At 46.6% G+C, this 27,907-nt stretch overlaps 1 protein-coding gene across 3 annotated transcripts in view; it reads right to left on the reverse strand.

The window, feature by feature from the left end:
• PTPN3 (protein tyrosine phosphatase non-receptor type 3) overlaps window positions 1-27,907 on the reverse strand; it is a 1,027,556-nt gene that overhangs the window by 106,795 nt on the left and 892,854 nt on the right. For all 3 annotated transcript variants that reach the window (XM_063922728.1, XM_063922729.1, XM_063922727.1), the window contains one exon: window positions 21,954-22,082. In XM_063922728.1, the coding sequence (XP_063778798.1) occupies window positions 21,954-22,082 (129 nt within the window). The remainder of the gene's footprint in view (window positions 1-21,953; window positions 22,083-27,907) is intronic.

The raw sequence follows: 27,907 nt of genomic DNA on the forward strand, positions 1-27,907 counted from the left end.
AATGCCAATAACATTTTAGAAATTATCAGTTGTTATCGGGGGAAAACCACGCATCATCACACACCTCATTTAATTTCTCAGATTCAGGAAAACTACAGGTAGTTTTTCCTCACCGAGCATAATACCCCTTTTTGGTGGTACTCGTATTATCAGAAATGTGTAAAACATTTTTCATTGCCTCAATCATGTAACGTGTGGCCCTACTGGAAGTCACATTTGTCTCTTCACCGTCGACACTGGAGTCAGTATCCGTGTCGGCGTCTATATCTGCCATCTGAGGTAACGGGCGCTTTAGAGCCCCTGACGGCCTATGAGACGTCTGGACAGGCACAAGCTGAGTAGCCGGCTGTCTCATGTCAACCACTGTCTTTTATACAGAGCTGACACTGTTACGTAATTCCTTCCAACAGTTCATCCACTCAGGTGTCGACCCCCTAGGGGGTGACATCACTATTACAGGCAATCTGCTCCGTCTCCACATCATTTTTCTCCTCATACATGTCGACACAAACGTACCGACATACAGCACACACACAGGGAATGCTCTGATAGAGGACAGGACCCCACTAGCCCTTTGGGGAGACAGAGGGAGAGTTTGCCAGCACACACCAGAGCGCTATATATATACAGGGATAACCTTATATAAGTGTTTTTCCCCTTATAGCTGCTGTATCTTTAATACTGCGCGTAATTAGTGCCCCCCTTCTCTTTTTTTTAACCCTTTCTGTAGTGTAGTGACTGCAGGGGAGAGCCAGGGAGCTTCCCTCCAACGGAGCTGTGAGGGAAAATGGCGCCAGTGTGCTGAGGAGATAGGCTCCGCCCCCTTATCGGCGGCCTTATCTCCCGTTTTTCTATGTATTCTGGCAGGGGTTAAATTCATCCATATAGCCCAGGAGCTATATGTGATGAATTTTTTGCCATCCAAGGTGTTTTTATTGCGTCTCAGGGCGCCCCCCCCCCCCGCGCCCTGCACCCTCAGTGACCGGAGTGTGAAGTGTGCTGAGAGCAATGGCGCACAGCTGCAGTGCTGTGCGCTACCTTGTTGAAGACAGGACGTCTTCTGCCGCCGATTTTCCGGACCTCTTCTGTCTTCTGGCTCTGTAAGGGGGCCGGCGGCGCGGCTCTGGGACCCATCCATGGCTGGGCCTGTGATCGTCCCTCTGGAGCTAATGTCCAGTAGCCTAAGAAGCCCAATCCACTCTGCACGCAGGTGAGTTCGCTTCTTCTCCCCTTAGTCCCTCGATGCAGTGAGCCTGTTGCCAGCAGGTCTCACTGAAAATAAAAAACCTAAAACTAAACTTTTCACTAAGCAGCTCAGGAGAGCCACCTAGTGTGCACCCTTCTCGTTCGGGCACAAAAATCTAACTGAGGCTTGGAGGAGGGTCATAGGGGGAGGAGCCAGTGCACACCAGGTAGTTCTAAAGCTTTACTTTTGTGCCCAGTCTCCTGCGGAGCCGCTATTCCCCATGGTCCTTACGGAGTCCCCAGCATCCACTTAGGACGTTAGAGAAATATATATATATATAAACCAGAGCAAAGACCGGCACTCCTACGTTCCATCCGGTATGTAGTGCCCAGGTGCCAGTAAACGGTAAGACAGTCCAAGAAAAAGATACGGCACTCCAGGACTAGTATAACATGCCTAAGGCAGCAGGAAACAAAGCTGACAGTGCAGCATAGTAACTATGCTGCGCTGTCAGCTTTGTTTCCTGCTACCTTAGGCATGTTATACTAGTCCTGGAGTGCCGTATCTTTTTCTTGGACTATATATATATATATATATATATATATATATATAGGCATTTTTATCATGATACCAGAAGGGCATGAACCATAAGATTTATTCAGGAGCATGACAAGACACCTCCCCTCGTAGAGGACCATCCTGTATATGGTCATCCTTTGCCATAAGATCTATTTAAATATTTCACCATCCTTATAGGTTTGGTTTGTTATTCGCTGATTTATTTACACATGGTCAGATTTATAGTCAGATACACAGACCTGTTTTTAAGATAAGATTTTTATACTTTGAACTTTGTTTTGTTTTAATTGTTGTCAGTGTTTTTGATATTGCACACTCCAGCTCTGTGTGAGCGCTTTGAATGTATGTGTGCTCATGTTTTCTAGGTTTCATACAATCATGATGTTTTTACGATTTGATTTAGATTACCATAGAAGTGTCAATTTTATCTGTATGTTTTGTTTTCACAGCTCTCGGCGCGTCTCCATGGAAACCGACAAGCCTGACAACGTCACTTCCTGGCCGGCTGTGACGCCGAAACTGGAAGTGTGGGACAGGGGAGGCCAGGGAGCTCCGTGGTCCACACAGCTGAGAGTCATTTGTGGGGGTAAGTGGCGCCAATATTCAAGGGTATATATGAATGTCACTGTACACTGTCTTATTGTCTGAGGAAGGGGATACGTCCCGAAACGTTACATGTTTCAATAAACACCTCACCCGTGAGGGTGAAGTCTTTGCACTGTTTAAGCCTGTGAGTGCCGCTTACGTCTGTTCGTATATATATATATATATATATATATATATATATATATATATATATTAAAAAAACAAATATATATATATATATCCTATATAATACCCCTGTGATTCTGTGTCTGGGTCTCTAACGCTGGGCGTGGCTAGGAGCTCTCATTGGGTTAGTGGCAGGTCTATCATACCCAGTCCACAGCTGATTGGGCGAGAAACTCCCTCCCACACAGGTTACATCCAATGGGAGGCTCTGCCCATTGCCTGCTGTGTTTTCACAGAGCAGGATTAGCAATGGGACTGATGGAGCTGCAGCTCCAGCCCCACACCCCAAAATAGTCCCCATGCTTCTGCAGCAGCATACCCTCCAACACTTTACACATAAACATTGATGCAAAATCGAAAAGGGGGCGTGGTCACGGGTACAGTGACGTGGCCACGCCCCTTTTCCTATACTTTTAATGGAAGCTTGGAGAGTCAAAAAACGGTACAGACCATTAAAAAAAAGGGACTGTACCTGCCAAAAAGGTGAAGCTGGAGGGTATGCCACTGCATCTGCAGCAAGTCTCTGTGCTGTAGATAGGGGATAAAACAATCCTTTTACTGCAGCGTCTTATGGGGGTCATTCCAAGTTGATCGCTAGCTGCATTCGTTCGCTGTGCAGCGATCAGGCAAAAACTCGGCACTTCTGCGCATGTGTGGCGTACTATTACAACGAACCATGTAGCTTTACACAGGGTCTAGCGATGTTTTTCAGTCGCACAGGCAGCCGCAGAGTGATTGACAGGAAGAGGGCGTTTCTGGGTGTCAACTGACCATTTTCAGGGAGTGTTCGGAAAAACGCAGGCGTGGCTGGCCGAATGCAGGGCGTGTTCATGATGTCAAATCAGGAACTGAATGGTCTGAAGTGATCGCAAGCGCCGAGTAGGTCTGAAGCTACTCTGAAACTGCACAAAAAGTTTTTGTACCCGCTCTCCGATCCCTTCCTTCGCACTTCTGCTAAGTTAAAATACACTCCCAGTGGGCGTCGGCATAGCGTTTGCATGGCTGCTAAAAACTGCTAGCGAGCGATCAACTCGGAATGACCACCAATGTCTTGCTGCCAGTCCACCTGCCCCCTCCGGCATCAACAATCCCCACTCCCTAGCCGCACCGCAGGTGGAACAAAAGCTGCTGCGGCCACCGGCATAGATGTGTATGAAAGCGGCGCAGCGGAAGGCTTTCATAGGCCTCCCTGCACCACATACTCTCTGAGGCCCGGAGCCTCCTCTGCACGTGATGTCACAGAAGTGCCTCCCCACCACAGCCACACCCAGATCCCCAGAGGCCCTGACTCCGCAACACAGCACCTGGGCTGCTGGCCTGGAAGCCCTGAGATGGTTAATGTAGCAGATAGAGAGAGTGATATCGCGGAGAGTAATGTATGGACGCTGAATCAATGTAAAAGGTGACACTGCTGTGCAGTGCAGTGGGTGTGCAGTCAGGGCCGCTGCTAGAGTGTTCGGCGCCCCCCTGCAAACTATAAATTTGCACCCTCGCATACTTTACAAACGCACAGCCCACATAATGACCCCTGTAGTAGAGACACTTACACATGTAATGCCCCCGTACCAGAGACGCTTACACGTGTAATGCCCCCTGAACCAGTGACGCATACACATGTCACGCCTCCCCTGTACCAGTGATGCTTACACAAGTAAAACCCCCTGTAGCAGTGACGCTTACACACGTAATGCCCCCTGTAGCAGTGACGCTTACACACGTAACGCCCTCTGTACCAGTGACGCTTACACACGGAATGCCCCCTGTAGCAGTGCTGCTTACACACGTAACGCCCCCTGTACCAGTGACGCTTACACACATAACGCCCCCTTTACCAGTGACGCTTACACACGTAACATCCCCTGTACCAGTGATGCTTACACACATTATGCAGCAGTCACACATACACACACACACACACATATATACAAACACACACACATACATACTGTACATACATTACACACATACACAGTCACACATATATACAGTATACACAGACACTGTATATACACATACACTCACTCTCTTTCCAGACACTTATCTAATGAAGTCTGGCTAGCCGAAGCTGTAGCAGCTCATCCTCCTGTTGCAGCATGGTCCCGTCTAGCTCCGCCCCTTACTCCCATCTAGCTCCGCCCACTTTGGCTCCCTCCCGGCCACTGAATGTCACACAGGGGAGGGGAGGGGGAGAGGAGGCTTTGTGCTGCCAGCGCTGAGGAGGAGAAAAGGTTTTGTGCTTCCGGCGCCGCTGCATGTGTGACAGCAGCCGGCAGCAGCTCAGCACAGGGATGCAGAGCAGGGAGAACGTCTCTCCTTCCTGGTGCCTCCCTGCGCTGCATCCCTTTGTTGAGCGGCTAGCGCCGGACCTGTGTGCAGTGTTACTGACACTGCACAACACTCTCACCTTTTACATTGATTCAGCCAGTCACACAGCTCTGCCAGCCAGTCACTATTGTTAGCACCAGTGTCCCAATGCGCCGCATTACAGGGAAGTAGACGCACTACATAAACTACAGCTCCCAGCAGCCCTTAGCGCCGAAGCATTCCGCCCCTTAGGGCTGCTGGGAGCTGTAGTTTATTGCGTACATCTTCCCTGTAATGTGGCGCATTGGGACACCGGCGCAAACAATAGTGACTGCCTGCTGTGCGAGTCTCTGGGAGCGCCACTGCCAAAGGGAGGACAGCAGCTTAGCTGCTGACAGGAGGAGAAGCAGGATAAGCATTACCCGCCTCTCCCTCACTCACAGTACCTCCGGGCCCCATCCACGGCACCCCCACACACCCCCTCCAGCACCCCCGCTAGCTCCGGACCCCCTCCCCCACCCGCAGCGACCCCACACCCATACCTTCCCGCCGCACCACCACATCCGCCCCGCCCCCACCCAGGGCAACCTCGCAACTGCTCCTCCCCCACCTGCAGCGGCTCCGGACCACCACCCGCGGCACCCACGCACCCTCCCCCACCTGCTGCACCACCGCAACTGCCCCTCCCGTGGCACCCCAGGATCCCATCTGCCTCTTCCCTGCACCCCCTACTCCCCCAACCAAAGCACCTACTAGGTAATCCACCAGGCCCTGCATGCGCTGTTCACGCCGTTGCAAGGGGCTTCCACCCCTTAACCATTGCACGCCCTTTGTCCGTGCAATATTTAACCAGTCACAAAATTATGATTGGATGCAATACGCCGTATAATAAAAATATTGCACGCCACAAGGGTGTGCAAGGGTTAAGGGGGCGTAGCCCCTTACGACGGTGTGAAGAGCGCCCGTAGGGTGCGATGAATTACCTAGTATATATATATATATATATATACACACAGTATATATATAAATAAATGTAACATGTTGTATCCCTCCTAAATACACTATTTGGTGATGTGATCTGCACCTAACACCTATATTTATTCTTTTAATTACCAAACTGACATGAGCTACGATATAATATCCATGAGTGTGATTCCAGCAGACAGATGTGCGCAGCTGCACACTGACGACCTTATTGTCTGTCTCTCAGAACTTAGAGACACAGTATCGTAGCATCACGGCGGCATCTCGTGTGCGCATGCGCGACAGAGGCGGACGCGCATGCGCAATGGGAACTTGTAGTTTCCACTTGTAGTTCCAGTACTTGGCAGCAAAAGCCACGCGAGATATGAAATCCCGCACATGCGCAGTAGCGCTACGCGCGCGGCTGACGAGCGCGATCCAGTCCTGATAATGTGACCTACTTCTTAGTAAATATAAGGTGTGGGGATGCAGAGCAGACCACTATTGACCCCTGAGGAAGTCCCAGAGATGCACTAAGGGACGAAACGCGTTGGTCACATACCGGCACTCCGCTCCTATCTGAGGAAATTACAGATAAGCTTACATGCACTTTTAAATTGTACGAGTCCATCTATATGTTTTTTGTCGTTTTATGTATTATTAAATGTTTTTTAAATAATACTGCACTATCAGAGGCTTTTCCTTCCCATATGGGACTTTTTTAAAGGTATATAAGTCTGATGACGGAATGATGGCAGCATCTTTTTAATCCATGTGCAACTCTAGATGTAAGTGCCTCATATTAATATACCTCTTATCTGAAAACTGAGCTATATGGTGCTGCACCCTTAAGAAATGGTATATAAGCACATTACCTAAGGAAAAAGGGAATTAGCACACTGCCAGTAATATACTCATTTTTTCACATGCTTTTAATAAGCACTTACAGCACCTCCTCTGCACATATTCACTTTATTGTTAACTTTGCACAAAAGTAGCACCAAGTCACTTTTCTAAGAGCAGTATTTTGACACATTGTCTTGCATATACGTACAAACTCCACACCAATGCCTGGACGGACGGGAAAGGAGAGTCAGTACGATTAAGGAACATCCAGATGCAAAGACCCCTGAACAAGGCGAATGTTCTACATATGTCTGGTACGCATATTCTCACTATCACTTAAGGATTTGCAACGTTTTATTCACAAACACTGAAGGCGCAACTGATTTATTACTAGAACAAATTTGAAAACTAAGTTCCCTTGGGAATTGGACATTTTGAAATCTGGTTGCGACACCATTTACATTGGGAGTGTTCTCTAAATAATTTGCTTTGCACTAATTTATGTGTAACTTATGATCTCCCATTTTAGGGATATCTGGTTATAGAGTATTCAGGTTGTAGCGCTATCTGCACTTTTTGTACACAATATATATATATATATATATATATATATATATAAAAAAATATATATATATAGGATATAATTCTCCTTGATACCAAAGCATAGTCCTCTATTGATTAAAAATGAAGGCAGTATTCCACGGTCTTGGATATTTAAATTGTATTCAAAATGTTACACGATGCAGGTGTAAACAACATTTTAAGGCTCTACGGCCTCTCCATTAGGTTGTGCAGCATGAACAACAGCTGATAATTATAGCAATTATATCCTATATTGCTACCAGGAGGGCACCCCAGCAATCAACTGCATAATTCTGAGTGCCAGACATCTATATATATATATATATATATATATATTGGTGAACAAATTGGAGAGCGCAAATGAGTAATAAAAAGTATACGATTTTACTTGAAATAACTGCTTACATACATTTCAGTTTAAAACAAACGGCATGTGTGGAATACTGCAACTCAGCCACTGCATCCGCAATGAAGACTTCTCACAGAGCCCGCTCTGGTCACGGTCACTGACGTCACCACGTCCACGTCCAAGCCACGGGCGTGGCTTGGACGTGGACGTGGTGACGTCAGTGACCGTGACCAGAGCGGGCTCTGTGAGAAGTCTTCATTGCGGATGCAGTGGCTGAGTTGCAGTATTCCACACATGCCGTTTGTTTTAAACTGAAATGTATGTAAGCAGTTATTTCAAGTAAAATCGTATACTTTTTATTACTCATTTGCGCTCTCCAATTTGTTCACCAGTTTCTACCTTGCTCCGGTGGCACGGAGGGGATTGAAGCGCAGTTGGACAACAATCTGGACTCCAAGGATTTTAAGCGCAAAGGACTGATTTCTGTTTGTATATATATATATATATATATATATATATATTTTTTTTTATAAACTGCTTTTATGTTTATCTAAATACTGGTCGTTGTCTTTTCCTTATTATCTTTATCAGTTTAACTGTAGGACTTTGCAGCATCTATATTAGTAAACTTCTATTTCAAAATCTGTGTAATTTGTGTATCCAAGTCATTTAATTAGTGCTTATATTTCTTGTCTTGTTTACTAATCATATCTGATACTGATGCCAACTGCAACACTTGTGTCATTAATTTAATAATTTTTTTGTCTTTTTCCTTGTTGGTGGGGATGGTAAGAGAAACAAAGAATGTGTACGAACCACAGGAACATGGCATGAAAAAAAAGGGGCGGTTCTGCATTACAGCACTTTCTATACAGAATTAGGCCCTCATTCCGAGTTGTTCGCTCGCTAGCTGCTTTTAGCAGCCGTGCAAACGCTAAGCCGCCGCCCTTTGGGAGTGTATCTTAGCTTAGCAGAAGTGCGAACGAAAGGATCGCAGCGCGGCTACAAAAATTTTTTAGAGCAGGTTCTGAGTAGCTCCAGACCTACTCCTAGCGTGCGATCACTTCAGACTATTTAGTTCCTGTTTTGACATCACAAACACGCCCTGCGTTCGGCCAGCCACGCCCGCGTTTCCCCAGGCATGCCTGCGTTTGTATCTGACACGCCTACGTTTTTCAGCACACTCCCTGAAAACGGTCAGTTACCTCCCAGAAACGCCCCATTCCTATCAATCACTCAGCGATCAGCAGTGTGATTGAAAGCGTCGCTAGAACATGTGTGAAACTGCATCGGCTTTTGTGAAAGTAAGTCGCGCATGCGCACTGCGCCGTATGCGCAGAAGTGCCGATTTTTAGCCTGATCGCTGTGTTGCGAACAACGGCAGCTAGCGATCAACTCGGAATGATCCCCTTAGACTCAGTCGCACACAGATGTACACTTGTTGCTTATCAATTCATCAGTCTTGTAAAGTGATTTCTAGCAATTTTGGTTGATTTAAAAATAAGAATTTACTTACCGATAATTCTATTTCTCGGAGTCCGTAGTGGATGCTGGGGTTCCTGAAAGGACCATGGGGAATAGCGGCTCCGCAGGAGACAGGGCACAAGAGTAAAGCTTTTCCGATCAGGTGGTGTGCACTGGCTCCTCCCCCTATGACCCTCCTCCAGACTCCAGTTAGGTACTGTGCCCGGACGAGCGTACACAATAAGGGAGGAATTTTGAATCCCGGGTAAGACTCATACCAGCCACACCAATCACACCGTACAACTTGTGATCTAAACCCAGTTAACAGTATGATAACAAAAGGAGCCTCTGAAAGACGGCTTCCTACAACAATAACCCGATTTTTGTAACAATAACTATGTACAAGTATTGCAGAATAATCCGCACTTGGGATGGGCGCCCAGCATCCACTACGGACTCCGAGAAATAGAATTATCGGTAAGTAAATTCTTATTTTCTCTATCGTCCTAGTGGATGCTGGGGTTCCTGAAAGGACCATGGGGATTATACCAAAGCTCCCAAACGGGCGGGAGAGTGCGGATGACTCTGCAGCACCGAATGAGAGAACTCCAGGTCCTCTTTTTGCCAGGGTATCAAATTTGTAGAATTTTACAAACGTGTTCTCCCCCGACCACGTAGCTGCTCGGCAGAGTTGTAATGCCGAGACCCCTCGGGCAGCCGCCCAAGATGAGCCAACCTTCCTTGTGGAATGGGCATTTACATATTTTTTGCTGTGGCAAGCCTGCCACAGAATGTGCAAGCTGAATTGTACTACAAATCCAACGAGCAATAGTCTGCTTAGAAGCAGGAGCACCCAGCTTGTTGGGTGCATACAGGATAAACAGCAAGTCAGATTTCCTGACTCCAGCCGACCTGGAAACTATATTTTCAGGGCCCTGACAACATCCAGCAACTTGGAGTCCTCCAAGTCCCTAGTAGCCGCAGGTACCACAATAAGCTGGTTCAGGTGAAACGCTGACACCACCTTAGGGAGAAACTGGGGACGAGTCCACAGCTTTGCTCTGTCCGAATGGACAATCAGATATGGCTTTGTGAGATAAAGCCGCCAATTCTGACACTCGCCTGGCCGAGGCCAGGACCAACAGCATGGTCGCTTTCCATGTGAGATATATCAAATCCACAGATTTGAGTTGTTTAAACCAATGTGATTTTAGGAATCCCAAACTACGTTGAGATCGCCCAGTGCCACTGGAGACATCAAAAGGGGGTTGTATATGCAGTACTCCCTTAACAACTTCTGGACTTCAGGAACTGAAGCCAATTTCTTTCTGGAAGAAAATCGACCGGTCGAAATTTGAACCTTAATGGACCCCAATTTGAGACCCATATACACTCCTGTTTGCAGGAAATGTAGGAATTAACCTAGTTGAAATTCTTCCGTGGAGCCTTCCTGGCCTCACACCATGGAACACATTTTCACCTAAGCAGTGATAATGTTGTGCGGTCACCTCCTTCCTGGCTCTGACCAGGGTAGGGATGACCTCTTCCGGAATGCCTTTTTCCCTTAGGATCCGGCGTTCACCCGTCAACGCGGCTGCGGTAAGTCATGAAACAGACATGATTCTTGCTGAATCAAGATCCTTTCTAGTATCTCTTGAAGTTCCGGGTACCAAGTTCTTCTTGGCCAAACCGGAGCCACGAGTATAGTTCTTACTCCTCTCCTTCCTATCATTCTCCATACACTGGGTATGAAAGGCAGAGGAGGGAACACATACACCGACTGGTATACCCACGGTGTTACCAGAGCGTCCCAGCTATTGCCTGAGGGTCTCTAGACCTGGCGCTTCATGTGGGACGCCATCATAACCACCTTTGGTCTTTCCCAACGGTTTACAAACATGTGGAAACTTCCAGATGAAGTTCCCACTTTTCCGGGTGGAATTCATTCATGCTGAGGAAATCTTCCTAGTTGTCCACTCCCGGAATGAACACTGCTGACAGTGTTATCACATGATTTTTCGCCCAGCGAAGAATCCTTGCTGTCATTGCCCTCCTGCTTCTTGTGCCGCCCCGTCTGTTTACGTGGGCGACTGCCATGATGATGTCCTACTGGATCAGCACCGGTTGACTTTGAAGCAGAGGTCTTCCTAGGCTCAGAGCATCGTAAATTGCCCTTAGCTCCAGTATATTCATGTGGAGAGAAATCTCCAGACTTGACCACACTTCCTTGGAAATTTCTTCCCTGTGTGACTGTTCCCCAGCCTCTCAGACTGGCATCCGTGGTCACCAGAACACAGTCCTGAATGCTGAACGTGCTGCCCTCTAGAAGATGAGCACTCTGCAGCCCCCACAGAAGAGACACCCTTGTCCTTGGAGACAGGGTTATCCGCTGATGCATCTGAAGATGCGATCCGGACCATTCGTCCCGCAAATCCCCCTGAAAAGTTTTTGCGTGAGATCTGCCGAATGGAATCGCTTCGTAAGAAGCCACCATTTTTCCCAGGACTCCTGTGCATTGATGCACTGATACTTGGCCTGGTTTTAGGAGGTTTCTGACTAGGTCGGATAACTCCCTGGCTTTCCCCTCCAGGAGAAATACCTCTTTCTGGACTATGCCCAGAATCATTCCTAGGAACAGCAGACGTATCATCGGAAAACAGCTGCGATTTTTGGAATATTTAGAATCCACTCGTGCTGTCGTAGAACTACTTTAGATAGTTCTTTTCCGACCTCCAACTGTTCTCTGGAAACTTGCCCCTTTCAGGATATCGTCCAAGTAAGGGATAATTAAGATGCCTTTCTTCTTTTAAGAATCATCTTTTCGGCCATTACCTTGGTAAAGGCCCGGGGTGCCGTGGATAATTCAACGGCAGCGTCTGAAACTGATATTGACAGTTCTGTATCACGAACCAGAGGTACCCTTGTTGAGAAGGGCAAATTTGGACATGGAGGTAATCCTTGATGTCCAGGGACACCATATAGTCCCCTTTTTTCCGGTTCTCTATCACTGCTCTGAGTGACTCCATCTTGATTTGAACCTTTTTATGTAAGTGTTCAAAGATTTCAGATTTAGACTATGTCTCACCAAGCCGTCTGGCTTCAGTACCACAATATAGTGTGGAAGACTAATACCCTTTTCCTTGTTGTAGGAGGGGTACTTTGATTATCACCTGCTGGAAATACAGCTTGTGAATTTTTTCCCAATACTGCCTCCCTGTCGGAGGGAGCCGTTGGTAAAGCAGGCTTCAGGAACCTGCGAGGAAAAAATGTCTCGACTCTCCAATCTGTACCCCTGGGATAATACTTGTACGATCTAGGGGTCAACTTGCGAGTGATCCCACTGCGCGCTGAGACTCTTGAGACTAACCCCCCACCTCACCTGAGTCCGCTTGCACGGCCCCAGCGTCACGCTGAGGACTTGGCAGACGCGGTGGAGGGCTTCTTTTCCTGGGAAGGGGCTGCCTGCTGCAGTCTACTTCCCTTTCCTCTATGTCTGGGCAGATATGACTGGCCTTTTGCCCGCTTGCCCACATGGGAAACGGAAGGATTGAGGCTGAAAAGACAGTGTCTTTTTCTGCTGAGATGTAACTTGGGGTAAAAAGGTTGGATTTCCCAGCTGTAGCCGTGGCCCCCAGGTCCGATGGACCGACCCCAAATAACTCCTTCCCTTTATACGGCAATACTTCCATGTGCCGTATGGGATCTGTATCACCTGACCACTGTCGTGTCCATGACATCTTCTGGGAGATATGGACAACGCACTTATCTTGATGCCAGAGTGCAAATATCCCTCTGTGCATCTCGCATACATATATATAGAATGCATCCTATTAAATGCTCTATATCAATAAAATATTTTTAGTCAGGGAATTCGACCAAGCCAACCCAGCACTGCATCTCCAGGCTGATGGCGATCGCTGGTCGCAGTATAACCACCGTATGTGTGTATATACTTTTTAGGATATTTTTCCAGCTGCCTATCAGCTGGCTCCTTGAGGGCGGCCGTATCTGGAGACGGTAACGCCACTTGATAAGCGTGTGAGCGCCTTATCCACCCTAAGGGGTGTTTCCCAACGCGCCCTAACTTCTGGCGGGAAAGGGTATAACGCCAATATTTGCTATCGGGGTAAACCCACGCATCATCACACACTTCATTTTATTTTATCTGATTCAGGAAAAACTACAGGTAGTTTTTTCACTCCCACATAATACCCTTTTTTGTGGTACTTGTAGTATCAGAAATATGTAACACCTCCTTCATTGCCCTTAACGTGTGGCCCTAATGAGGAATACGTTTGTTTATTCACCGTCGACACTGGATTCAGTGTCCGTGTCTGTGTCTGTGTCGACCGACTGAGGTAAATGGGCGTTTTTTTTGTTTTTTTTTTTGTTTTTTTAAAAAAAACCCTGACGGTGTTTCTGAGACGCCTGGACCGGTACTAATTGTTTGTCGGCCGTCTCATGTCGTCAACCGACCTTGCAGCGTGTTGACATTTTCACGTAATTCCCTAAATAAGCCATCCATTCCGGTGTCGACTCCCTAGAGAGTGACATCACCATTACAGGCAATTTCTCCGCCTCCTCCAACATCGTCCTCATACATGTCGACACACACGTACCGACACACAGCACACACACCTGGAATGCTCTGACAGAGGACAGGACCCCACTAGCCCTTTGGAGAGACAGAGGGAGAGTTTGCCAGCACACACCAAAAAACGCTATAATTACATAGGGACAACCTTATATAAGTGTTTCTCCCTAATAGCATCTTTATATATATATTTATATCGCCAATTAGTGCCCCCCTCTCTGTTTAAACCCTGTTTCTGTAGTGCAGTGCAGGGGAGAGCCTGGGAGCCTTCTCTCCAGCCTTTCTGTGAGAGAAAAAATGGCGCTGTGTGCTGAGGAGATAGGCCCCGCCCCTTTTCCGGCGGGCTCGTCTCCCGCTTTTAGTGAAGTTTGGCAGGGGTTAAATATCTCCATATAGCCTCTGGGGGCTATATGTGAGGTATTTTTAGCCAGTATATAGGTTTTACATTTGCCTCCCAGGGCGCCCCCCCCCAGCGCCCTGCACCCTCAGTGACAGCGTGTGAAGTGTGCTGAGAGGAAAATGGCGCACAGCTGCAGTGCTGTGCGCTACCTTTAGAAGACTGTCAGAGTCTTCAGCCGCCGATTCTGGACCTCTTCTAACTTCAGCATCTGCAAGGGGGCCGGCGGCGCGGCTCCGGTGACCATCCAGGCTGTACCTGTGATCGTCCCTCTGGAGCTGATGTCCAGTAGCCAAGAAGCCAATCCATCCTGCACGCAGGTGAGTTCACTTCTTCTCCCCTCAGTCCCTCGTTGCAGTGATCCTGTTGCCAGCAGGACTCACTGTAAAATAAAAAACCTAAGCTAAACTCTCTAAGCAGCTCTTTAGGAGAGCCACCTAGAATTGCACCCTTCTCGGCCGGGCACAAAAATCTAACTGGAGTCTGGAGGAGGGTCATAGGGGGAGGAGCCAGTGCACACCACCTGATCGGAAAAGCTTTACTCTTGTGCCCTGTCTCCTGCGGAGCCGCTATTCCCCATGGTCCTTTCAGGAACCCCAGCATCCACTAGGACGATAGAGAAATAAGGTTGGAAATCCAACATTAAGGTTCCACCAAACCCATTAGTTATATTTAATATCAATTAACTAAATTTCAGTATCAGAAAGCTAAAAAAAAGAATTATAAAATGTTAGTTACTTTAGACCAGGCCCGACGCTACCCGCTCAGCGAAGGGATGCAAAGCAGGTAGGCGCCAGGCAGGAGATGCGCTCTACCTGCCTTGCATCCCCGCTGCTGCGGGGTGGTCTTCAGTATGCCGACTGACGGGATCCCGGCGCACAGTATACCGGCGCCGGGATCCCGACAGCCGGCATACCGACACTTATTCTCCCTCGTGGGGGTCCACGACCCCCCTCAAGGAAGAATAAAATTGTGTGGCGTGCGTAGCGTAGCGAGCCCGCAAGGGGCTCATTTGCGCTCGCCACACTGTTGGTAAGCCGGCGGTCGGGCTCCCGGCGCCGGTATGCTGGTCGCCGGGAGCCCGACTGCCGGCATATCGTAGTGAACCCCTGCTGCGCCTGCCGCATGTCCCATGCTGCTGCTACCAGCTTCTGTGCCTGTTACTGCAGCGACGCCGGTAGCTTGTAGCCTCCTTCTCCTCCCTGTGAAGTGGCTGGGGCTGTGTGCAGTGTGGGCTGCAGGTCCCGGAAAGGGGGCGGAGTTACCTGTCATGAGGGGCGGGGCTACACGACATGGAGGGGGCGGAGCTACATGGGACCAGGCGGCTGCTGTACAGGGGGAGCGTCAACAGTGGTGGCCTGTCAGACTGTGTGTATGTGGTGGAGGTGTGTGTGGGGAGTGTATGGTGGGTGTGTGTGGGTGTCGGAGTGTGTGTATGGTTTGTGTGTGTATATGTGTGTGTGGGTAGTATATGGTGTGTGTGTGTGTATGGTGGGGATATGTGTGTGTGAGGTGTGTATGTGTGCGCGCATTATAGATGCTACTACTGGGGGGCATTACTTATAAGGACGCTACTACTGGGGGGCATTACTTATAAGGACACTAATACTGGGGGGCATTACAGATAAGGACGCTACTACTGGGGGGCATTATGAATAAGGACTCTACTACTGGGGGACATTACGTATAAGGACACTAATACTGGGGGGCATTACAGATAAGGACGCTACTACTGGCAGGCATTACATAGAAGGACGCTACTACTGGCGGCCATTACGGAGAAGGACGCTACCACTGGGTGGCATTACAGATAAGGACGCTACTACTGGGGGGCATTACAGATAAGGACGCTACTACTGGTGGGCATTACGTAAAAGGACGCTACTAGTGGCGGGCATTGCGGATAAGGACGCTACTAGCAGGCATTACGTATAAGGACGCTACTACTGGCGGGCATTACGTATAAGGACGCTACTACTGGGGGGCATTACGTATAAGGACGCTACTACTGGGGGGCATTACGTATAAGGACGCTACTAGTGGCGGGCATTACGTATAAGGACGCTACTACTACTGGGGGGCATTACATATAAGGACGCTACTACTGGGGGGCATTACGTATAAGGACGCTACTACTGGTGTGCTTTACGTATAAGGACGCTACTACTGGGGGGGGCATTACGTATAAGGACGCTATTACTGGGAGGCATTAATTATAAGGACGCTACTACTGGGGGGCATTACAGATAAGGACGCTACTACTGGGGGCATTATGTACAAGGACGCTACTAGTGGCGGGTATTACATATAAGGATGCTACTACTGGGGGGCACTACGTGCAAGGACGCTACTACTGGGGGGCATTACGTATAAGGATGCTACTACTGGGGGGCATTACGTATAAGGACGCTACTACTGGGGGGCATTACAGATAAGGACGCTACTAGTGTCGGGCATTACGTATAAGGACGCTACTAGTGGCGGGCATTACATATAAGGACGCTACTACTGGGGGGCATTACAGATAAGGATGCTACTACTGGCAGGCATTACATAGAAGGACGCTAACACTGGCAGCCATTACGGAGAAGGACACTACTACTGGGGGGCATTACAGATAAGGACGCTAATACTGGGGGGCATTACAGATAAGGACGCTACTAGTCGCGGGCATTGCGGATAAGGACGCTACTACTGGCGGGCATTACGTATAAGGACGCTACTACTAGCGGGCATTATGTATAAGGACGCTACTACTGGGGGGCATTACGTATAAGGACGCTACTAGTAGCGGGCATTACGTATAAGGACGCTACTACTACTGGGGGGCATTACGTATAAGGACGCTACTACTGGGGGGCATTACGTATAAGGACGCTACTACTGGTGGGAGTTACGTATAAGGACGCTACTACTGGCGGGCATTACGTATAAAGGACGCTACTACTGGGGGGCATTATGTATAAGGACGCTACTAGTGTCGGGCATTACGTATAAGGACGCTACTACTGGGGGCACTACGTATAAGGACGCTACTACTGGGGGGCATTACGTATAAGGACGCTACTACTGGGGGGCAATACGTATAAGGACGCTACTACTGGGGGGCAATACGTATAAGGACGCTACTACTGGGGGGCAATACGTATAAGGACGCTACTACTGGGGGCATTATGAATAAGGACTCTACTACTGGGGGACATTACGTATAAGGACACTAATACTGGGGGGCATTACAGATAAGGACGCTACTACTGGGGGGCATTACTTATAAGGACACTAATACTGGGGGGCATTACAGATAAGGACGCTACTACTGGGGGGCATTATGAATAAGGACTCTACTACTGGGGGACATTACGTATAAGGACACTAATACTGGGGGGCATTACAGATAAGGACGCTACTACTGGCAGGCATTATATAGAAGGACGCTACTACTGGCGGCCATTACGGAGAAGGACGCTACCACTGGGGGGCATTACAGATAAGGACGCTACAACTGGGGGGCATTACAGATAAGGATGCTACTACTGGTGGGCATTACGTAAAAGGACGCTACTAGTGGCGGGCATTGCGGATAAGGACGCTACTAGCAGGCATTACGTATAAGGACGCTACTACTGGCGGGCATTACGTATAAGGACGCTACTACTGGGGGGCATTACGTATAAGGACGCTACTACTGGGGGGCATTACGTATAAGGACGCTACTAGTGGCGGGCATTACGTATAAGGACGCTACTACTACTGGGGGGCATTACATATAAGGACGCTACTACTGGCGGGCATTACGTATAAGGACGCTACTACTGGGGGGCATTATGTATAAGGACGCTACTAGTGTCGGGCATTACGTATAAGGACGCTACTACTGGGGGCACTACGTATAAGGACGCTACTACTGGGGGGCATTACGTATAAGGACGCTACTACTGGGGGGCAATACGTATAAGGACGCTACTACTGGGGGGCAATACGTATAAGGACGCTACTACTGGGGGGCATTATGAATAAGGACTCTACTACTGGGGGACATTACGTATAAGGACACTAATACTGGGGGGCATTACAGATAAGGACGCTACTACTGGGGGGCATTACTTATAAGGACACTAATACTGGGGGGCATTACAGATAAGGACGCTACTACTGGGGGGCATTATGAATAAGGACTCTACTACTGGGGGACATTACGTATAAGGACACTAATACTGGGGGGCATTACAGATAAGGACGCTACTACTGGCAGGCATTACATAGAAGGACGCTACTACTGGCGGGCATTACGGAGAAGGACGCTACCACTGGGGGGCATTACAGATAAGGACGCTACTACTGGGGGGCATTACAGATAAGGACGCTACTACTGGTGGGCATTACGTAAAAGGACGCTACTAGTGGCGGGCATTGCGGATAAGGACGCTACTAGCAGGCATTACGTATAAGGACGCTACTACTGGCGGGCATTACGTATAAGGACGCTACTACTGGGGGGCATTACGTATAAGGACGCTACTACTGGGGGGCATTACGTATAAGGACGCTACTACTACTGGGGGGCATTACATATAAGGACGCTACTACTGGGGGGCATTACGTATAAGGACGCTACTACTGGTGTGCTTTACGTATAAGGACGCTACTACTGGGGGGGGGGCATTACGTATAAGGACGCTATTACTGGGAGGCATTAATTATAAGGACGCTACTACTGGGGGGCATTACAGATAAGGACGCTACTACTGGGGGCATTATGTACAAGGACGCTACTAGTGGCGGGCATTACATATAAGGATGCTACTACTGGGGGGCACTACGTGCAAGGACGCTACTACTGGGGGGCATTACGTATAAGGATGCTACTACTGGGGGGAATTACGTATAAGGACGCTACTACTGGGGGGCATTACAGATAAGGACGCTACTAGTGTCGGGCATTACGTATAAGGACGCTACTAGTGGCGGGCATTACATATAAGGACGCTACTACTGGGGGGCATTACAGATAAGGACGCTACTACTGGCAGGCATTACATAGAAGGACGCTAACACTGGCAGCCATTACGGAGAAGGACACTACTACTGGGGGGCATTACAGATAAGGACGCTAATACTGGGGGGCATTACAGATAAGGACGCTACTAGTGGCGGGCATTGCGGATAAGGACGCTACTACTGGCGGGCATTACGTATAAGGACGCTACTACTAGCGGGCATTATGTATAAGGACGCTACTACTGGGGGGCATTACGTATAAGGACGCTACTAGTAGCGGGCATTACGTATAAGGACGTTACTACTACTGGGGGGCATTACGTATAAGGACGCTACTACTGGGGGGCATTACGTATAAGGACTCTACTACTGGTGGGAGTTACGTTTAAGGACGCTACTACTGGGGGGCATTACGTATAAGGACGCTACTACTGGGGGGGCATTACAGATAAGGATGCTACTAGTGGCGGGCATTACTTATAAGGACGCTACTACTGGGGGGCATTACGTATATGGACGCTACTACTGGGGGGCATTACAGATAAGGACGATACTACTGGCGGGCATTACGTATAAGGTCGCTACTAGTGGTGGGCATTACAGATAAGGACGCTACTAATGGGGGGCATTACATATAAGGACGTTACTAGTGATGGGCATTATGTATAAGGACGCTACTACTGGGGGGGCATTACAGATAAGGATGCTACTAGTGGCGGGCATTACTTATAAGGACGCTACTACTGGGGGCACTACGTATAAGGACGCTACTACTGGGGGGCATTACGTATAAGGACGCTACTACTGGGGGGCATTACGTATAAGGACGCTACTACTGGGGGGCATTACGTATAAGGACGCTACTACTGAGGGGGCATTACAGATAAGGACGCTACTAGTGTCGGGCATTACGTAAAGGGACGCTACTAGTGTCGGGCATTACGTATAAGGACGCTACTACTGGGGGGCATTACGTATAAGGACGCTACTACTGGGGGGCATTACGTATAAGGAAGCTACTACTGGGGGGCACTACGTAAAAGGACGCTACTACTGGGGGCATTACAGATAAGGACGCTACTAGTGGCGGGCATTACAGATAAGGACGTTACTACTGGGGGGCATTACAGATAAGGACGCTACTACTGGCGGGCATTACGTAGAACGACGCTACTAGTGGCGGGCATTATGGATAAGGACGCTACTACTGGCAGGCATTACGTAGAAGGATGATACTAGTGGTGGGCATTATGGATAAGGACGCTACTACTAGCGGGCATTACGTAGAAGGACGCTACTACTGGGGGGCATTACATAGAAGGATGCTACTAGTGGCGGGCATTGCGGATAAGGATGCTACTAGCAGGCTTTACGTATAAGGAAACTACTACTGTCGGGCATTACGTATAAGGACGCTACTACTGCGGGGGCATTACAGATAAGGATGCTACTAGTGGCGGGCATTACTTATAAGGACGCTACTACTGGGGGGCATTACGTATATGGACGCTACTACTGGGGGGCATTACAGATAAGGACGATACTACTGGCGGGCATTACGTATAAGGTCGCTACTAGTGGTGGGCATTACAGATAAGGACGCTACTAATGGGGGGCATTACATATAAGGACGTTACTAGTGATGGGCATTATGTATAAGGACGCTACTACTGGGGGGGCATTACAGATAAGGATGCTACTAGTGGCGGGCATTACTTATAAGGACGCTACTACTGGGGGGCATTACGTATATGGACGCTACTACTGGGGGGCATTACAGATAAGGACGATACTACTGGCGGGCATTACGTATAAGGTCGCTACTAGTGGTGGGCATTACAGATAAGGACGCTACTAATGGGGGGCATTACATATAAGGACGTTACTAGTGATGGGCATTATGTATAAGGATGCTACTACTGGCGGGCATTACCTATAAGGACGCTACTACTGGTGGGCATTATGTATAAGGACGCTACTAGTGGTGGGCATTACGGATAAGGACACTACTACTGGGGGAAATTACGTATAAGGACGTTACTAGTGGCGGGCATTACGTATAAGGATGCTACTACTGGCGGGCATTACCTATAAGGACGCTACTACTGGTGGGCATTATGTATAAGGACGATACTAGTGGCGGGCATTATGTATAAGGACGATACTAGTGGCGGGCATTGCGGATAAGGACGCTACTATTGGCGGGCATTACGGATAAGGATGCTACTACTAGCGGGTATTATGTATAATGACGCTGCTATTGGGGGACATTCTGTGAGCAGCACTACCTCGTGCAATGTAATGTGAATAAGATTGTGCTACGGTGGGAATTCAAATGGGGGTACTTATTGTGTGACCACGTCACTTCCTTGCGAGACCTCACCCCTTTTCCTGACACACGTCGAAGGTGCGCGCTGGCCTTTTGTGAAGTATGGGAGGGCGCAAATTTATAGTTTGCAGGGAGGTGCCGAACATCCTAGCACCCGTCCTGCTTTAGACTGCATTTTTTTTTAGCATACACTTTAGACACACAAAGATTAGATAATGCATTTGGACACAAATATCTAAGCCCAAACAAAGGGGGTTAATCAGGTTTGTTAGCAAAAAAAAATAAAAGTACACTAATGTGCAAAACCATTTTGCACTACAGGTGGAGCAGATGTAACTTATGCAGAGAGAGTTAGATTTGGGTGGGGTGTGTTCAAACTGAAATCTAAATTGCAGTGTAAAAATAAAGCAGCCAGTATTTACCCTGCACAGAAATAATATAACCCACCCAGATATAAATCTCTCTGTACATTACTGTACACCTGCCCTACCTGCAGTGCAACATGGTTTTGCCCTTTTTTGGTTTGCTAACAAATCTGAATAAGGCCCGAAGTACCAGATGCCAGTTTCAGAGAATGTTTCAGTTTCTTACCTCCATATTAGTTACTTTCATTTCTCTGAAAACATATGCAATTGTACAGTCTTCAGAGTTACAAGTCACTCTGAAATTTCCATACTCCATCAGATCAGGAGGATCAGGCCAATACTGTTGGCACTTGGTCTAAGTAAAAATAAAAACATTGAAAGGTTATTGACAAAGATGAAGATCAGCTACAGAATTCATTGAGTCACAGAAAAAAAAATTGTGAGAGGATATTGTATCAAAGTGGAACATTGTGGAAATTAACAATTATTAGCACTTGATAAGGACAACTGACAATGGTTAAGAATAAAACATTTTTATGTAATTAAAATCTGCTGGAACCGTAAACAGGGTCAAGGTTTAGTTTTATAAAAACTATTTTGATAGTATATAGGGGGTCATTCCGAGTTGTTCGCTCGCTAGAGGATTTTAGCAGCATTGCACACGATAGGCCGCTGCCCTCTGGGAGTGAATCTTAGCATAGCAGAATTGCGAACGAAAGATTAGCAGAATTGCGAATAGAAAATTCTTAGCAGTTTCTGAGTAGCTCGAGACTTACTCCTACACTGCGATCACCTCAGCCAGTTTCGTTCCTGGTTTGACGTCACAAACACGCCCTGCGTTCGGCCAGCCACTCCCCCGTTTCTCTAGACACTCCCGCGTTTTATCCTGGCACGCCTGCGTTTTTCCGCACACTCCCAGAAAACGGTCAGTTTCCTCCCAGAAACACCCACTTCCTGTCAATCACACTCCGATCACTTCAACGATGGAAATTCTTTGTTCGGACGTGAGTAAATCTACTAAGTTTTGTGCTAAAATACTTAGCGCATGCGCATTTTCGCCTTAATCGCTCCGTTGCGAAAATAGGCAACGAGCGAACAACTCGGAATGACCCCCATAGTACAAATGTATTAACTTTTTAGATAATTTTATTCTACATTTTTTTTTCTGTTAACTTGCAGAAAATAAATATACAGTAGTTGAATACTGTAATCTATAAATGGAATCAATTAATGCCTGTACCTTTTTATAACGGTGGTGGGCAAACAAAAAAAGTGTGTTCCGAAAAAAAAAATATTAACAAAATTTGTTGGCTTTTTAACACTTGATCTACTTCCTGAATGCTTTTATATAACATACATAATGTAGAACTATTGAATAAACTGTAAGATGACATGCTAATAAATCATATATTTTAATTAACATTCAGAAGTGTATAATATTGGGTCTAAGATATATGTTTATGTTTCGTTAAGTACATACTGTACAAAATGCCTCAAGTCTGCTCACAGTAGCAGAATACTCACTGCTACTTCTGTGGTCTGCACCATCTTCCTAGTAATATTTGTGAAAATGCATCTGATCTGTTATAAACTAAATGTAAATACAAATGAGCATTATTTTTTAAGCTAACCATGACACGCAAAAAAAATAAAAAAAAATTGCATTGATCTGAGAAACAATTGTTTCTAATCTATGGCATGAATAGGGTTCAGTAGAAATGTGCGGACTCCCGTGTTTGGGATTTAGTTCTAATTCATACAGTAATTGTGTTTTGGTTTTGGCTAAATCCCCCTCAATAGTTTTGGTTTGGATTTCAGTTTGATTTAAAAATCAATGAAAAATCTATAATCTGCAATAGGACGCACAATCAGAGTATGCTAATTAAAATGATATGCAGCATGCCTATATTATGTGTGTGACGGCGACTGTATTTGCATACAAAATACTATGCCACAGTGTTTACCTGGAAAACACTGTAATGCAGCATTTCGGATGCAGAAACAAATGCAATTACACACACAGAATATAGGCATGCTGCATATCATTTAATTAGCAGGATCTGTGTGTGTGTCCTATTGCATTACTTTGTGAGTAAGACACATTTTTGTGAGGAAAAAAAGCAAAAAAAGGAGATTTGTGGTAAGAACTTAACCTTGTTAAATCTCTTTCTGCGAGGTACACTGGATTCCACAGGGCATAACATTGGGGTGTAGAGCAGGATCTTGATCCGAGGCACCAACAGGCTAAAAGCTTTGACTGTTCCCAAGATGCTCAGCGCCGCCTCCTCTATAACCCCACCTCCGTGCACAGGAGCTCAGTTTCGTTAACCAGTCCAATGCAGTAGCAGGCAAAAGAGACGACAGCCGTTAGTAGCCACGTACACCACATTCTCATGAGAGAAGAAGGTATCAGCGGCTAATGCCATACCAACATAAAGAAGCTAAGTGCATCAGGGTGGGCGCCCTGTGGAATCCAGTGTACCTCGCAGAAAGAGATTTAACAAGGGTAAGTTCTTACCATAAATCTCCTTTTCTGCAGCGGGGCACACTGGTATTCCACAGGGAATAACATCGGTGATGTCCTAAAGCAGTTCCTTTTGGGAGGGAACGCACTGTAGCGGGCACAAGAACCCAGCATCCAAAGGAAGCATCCTGGGAGGCGGAAGTATCAAAGGCATAGAACCTTATGAACGTGTTCACTGAGGACCACGTAGCCGCCTTGCACAATTGTTCAAGGGTCGCACCACGACGGGCCACCCAAGAAGGTCCAATAGACCGAGTAGAATGGGCTTTGATGGTAGCAGGAGCTGGAAGGCCAGCCTATACATAAGCATGTGCAATCACCATTCTAATCCATCTGGCCAAGGTCTGCTTGCTAGCAGGCCAGCCACGTTTGTGAAAACCAAATAGTACAAAGAGAGAATCGGACTTCCTAACGGAGGCTGTCCTCTTCACATAGATACGGAGAGCCCGTGCGACATCCAAATACCGCTCTTTGGAGGATAAATCCAGGGAGACAAAGACCGGAACCACAATCTCCTGGTTAAGGTGGAAAGAAGACACCACCTTAGGTAGATAACCAGGGCGCGTTCGAAGAACCGCCCGGTAACGGTGAAAAATCAGATAGGGGGACCTACAAGACAAGGAACCCAAATCTGATACAAGTCTAGCAGAGGCAATAGCCAGCAGATTCAAGAGGTTCAAACGAAAACTCTAGCAAAGCCTCCAGAACCACCGACAAATCCCAAGGAGCCACAGGTGGGACATAGGGAGGTTGAAGTGAAGGTATAAACATCAGTCAGACACAATTTTTCTCTGAAACCAAACCGACAAGGTAGAAATATGAACCTTGAGGGAGGCCAGCCGTAGGCCCAAGTCCAGGCCCTGTTGTAGGAAGGCCAAAAGTTTGGCCGTACTAAACTTGTAAACGTTATGATTGTTAGATGCGCACCAAGCAAAGTAAGCATTCCAGACCCTATGGTAAATCCGAGCAGAAGCCGGCTTACGGGCTTTCAACATAGTTTGAATGTCCGCCTCAGAAAGTCCTTTGGCACTCAGTATGGGAGCTTCAAGAGCTACGCCGTCAAAGCCAGTCGGGCCAAATCCTGGTAAACGCAAGGGCCCTGAACGAGGAGGTCTGGTCGTTGCGGAAGCAGAAGAGGACGCTCTAGCGAGAGACCCTGTAGGTCTGAAAACGAATGCCGATTGTACTACCAAGGTAGGGATTGGCGCTGACAGGTGCTGTTGAACTTCTAGCAGCTGAGGAATGGGGTTAGTTAGACCCTATTAAAGTAAATGGTGAAGACAGATACTCAGCGCTATGAGCTAGGTGAATTGTAAATACAGATTTATTACAGATACTACAAGATAAAATTAATAAAAAAAAAATAATATATACTGTTGCAACAGATTTAGAAAAGGACAAGATCAACACTGCTATTCGATAATACGTATAATGCGGAGAAGATACTCTGTATAGAGGCCACAGTCCTAGGGAGATGGTTAAAGTGCACGTGTTACCAGTTCGCCGTATGGGGAATAGTCCTCCTGATAGGTTAGCACTCCTTAGAAATAGTGGAGGTCCCTTGTAGGCTTGATTCTTGCTGGTTACGTATGGTCCAATAGTGTAGGCCTGGCAGGGTCACCCACATGGATTTGCACAGTGTATCAAACGGCATCCACAGCTCCCAATGGCGGACTTCTTGGCATTTTCAGTTATGATCCCAGACTTAGCCCCATACAATTAGTATGTTACATGTTAAAAACAATGTTTCACCTAGCTCATTAGTGGAGTGAAGCATCAGAAAGACAGTCCTTCTAAAAAAAATTTATTAAAACGAGGTTTAGAATGATATCTTTAATAACTTTTATGAATGTGTGGTCATGTGATCGCAAGTGGCCGGAAATCACGGAACTTCCTGTTTGTCTGTTGCTTAGCAACCCGATATCGAGCTCCCCTACTGTTTGTTTGTTATTGCGGTCACATGGTCACCTTACTATCCTCAATAGGCTATTAGGATGGATGACAGCACCAATGTATACTCCGCCGCCCAGTCTGACGTAAGCCTTTCTGTTAGTCACATGACCCAGATGGTTGTTTTCGGTTGCTAGGATACCCGCTGCGTAGCAGGTAGCCAAGCCTCCGGATAATATATCTGTGCTTGCGGTCATGTGAACGTTCATGCATGATTTGGATACCTGACAACCAATGGCCAGGTATTAACATAACTTTTTATTTTACAGAAAATAAAAAAGAGAAAGATACAAAATAACATAAAAACTTAGAAAAACCTTTACAGAAGATGTTGTTTTAGATGAGAGCTTGTTAACAAAGAGTCACAACATTATTATATTATTTTATGAGGTATTAAGTGGTTTCTTCTGATTTTTTACATGAACTGTTAACAAAGAATCTCAGCAATATTATCTCATGGTATTAAATGTAGCCCAAATTACACATATACAGGAATAATGGGCCTACAACGATATAAAACTTGTACAAAAATCAAAAATAATTACCATAAATGAAACTATATTAATACAATTCCCTAAACACTAACACTTATAATTTACAGTGCACTTATAATTTTAATCGTACTACCAATTCCTTTCTAGACATTGCCCTAAATATCTCTAATAATCAAATTCATACTTCAAATTTTGTTAAAGAAGTAGGGAATAATGGATACCTACATTATAAAAGTGCCCATCATGTACCCTGGAAGAAAAACATTCCCAAGGGACAATTATTGCGACTCAGGAGGAATTGTTCAACAATAGAATCCTTTAAGCTTCAAGCGGATCTATTACTTGAAAGATTTATAGATAAAGAATACCCCCAGAATATACTGGACAGTGCAATGAAAGAAGTTTTGGCTACTGATAGACATTCTTTATTACAACCAAATATTACATATACACAAAAAGAAAACAATAGAGAACACTGGCCTTGATATCCAAATTCAATAATGAGTCTCAAACTGTCAAATCAATTGTCAAATGCAACTATTCAATTCTAAAGAGCGATCCAATCCTAGGAAATATACTCCTTTCCCAACCTGAAAACATTTTTAAGAAAAATAGATCTCTGAAAACCATGTTGGCTCCTAGCCAACTGAAATCTGAACAGCATAAAGCCATGGAGGTCACTCCTTGGTTGGGGTCGGAGATACAATGTTTTTTCAAATGTGGGGCCAATAGATGTACAACATGTCAATACACATGTAATAGAACCAACGAGGTAACATCTCCGATTGATCATAAGATATTGAAGATATCCAGTTTCATAAACTGTAATACCTGGATCATCTATCGTCTTCAGTGTGGATGTAACCTAAACTGTAACCACGCAGAGTTTGAAACTCAGATTTATGGAACACCGTAGAAACATTGTTAATGGCAATGCTAAGCACAGTGTCTCCAGACATTTTGCAAAAATTCATAATAAAAATCTGGAGTCCTTGACCATCCTAGGTTTAGAACACATTAAGAAAACTCAAAGAGGGGGTGACAGATTCATGAAACTTTGTAAGCAAGAAATTTTCTGGACTTTTCAATTGGATTCACTATATACTAGTGGCCTCAATGAGGCACTGGAGCTGAATGCCATTTTATGATTTATATATATATATATATATATATATATATATTTAGATTTCGGAATAAAACATGTTCTGGTAG

The sequence above is a fragment of the Pseudophryne corroboree genome, chromosome 5, assembly GCF_028390025.1.
Source record: "Pseudophryne corroboree isolate aPseCor3 chromosome 5, aPseCor3.hap2, whole genome shotgun sequence".
NCBI classification, from domain to species: Eukaryota; Metazoa; Chordata; class Amphibia; order Anura; family Myobatrachidae; genus Pseudophryne; species Pseudophryne corroboree.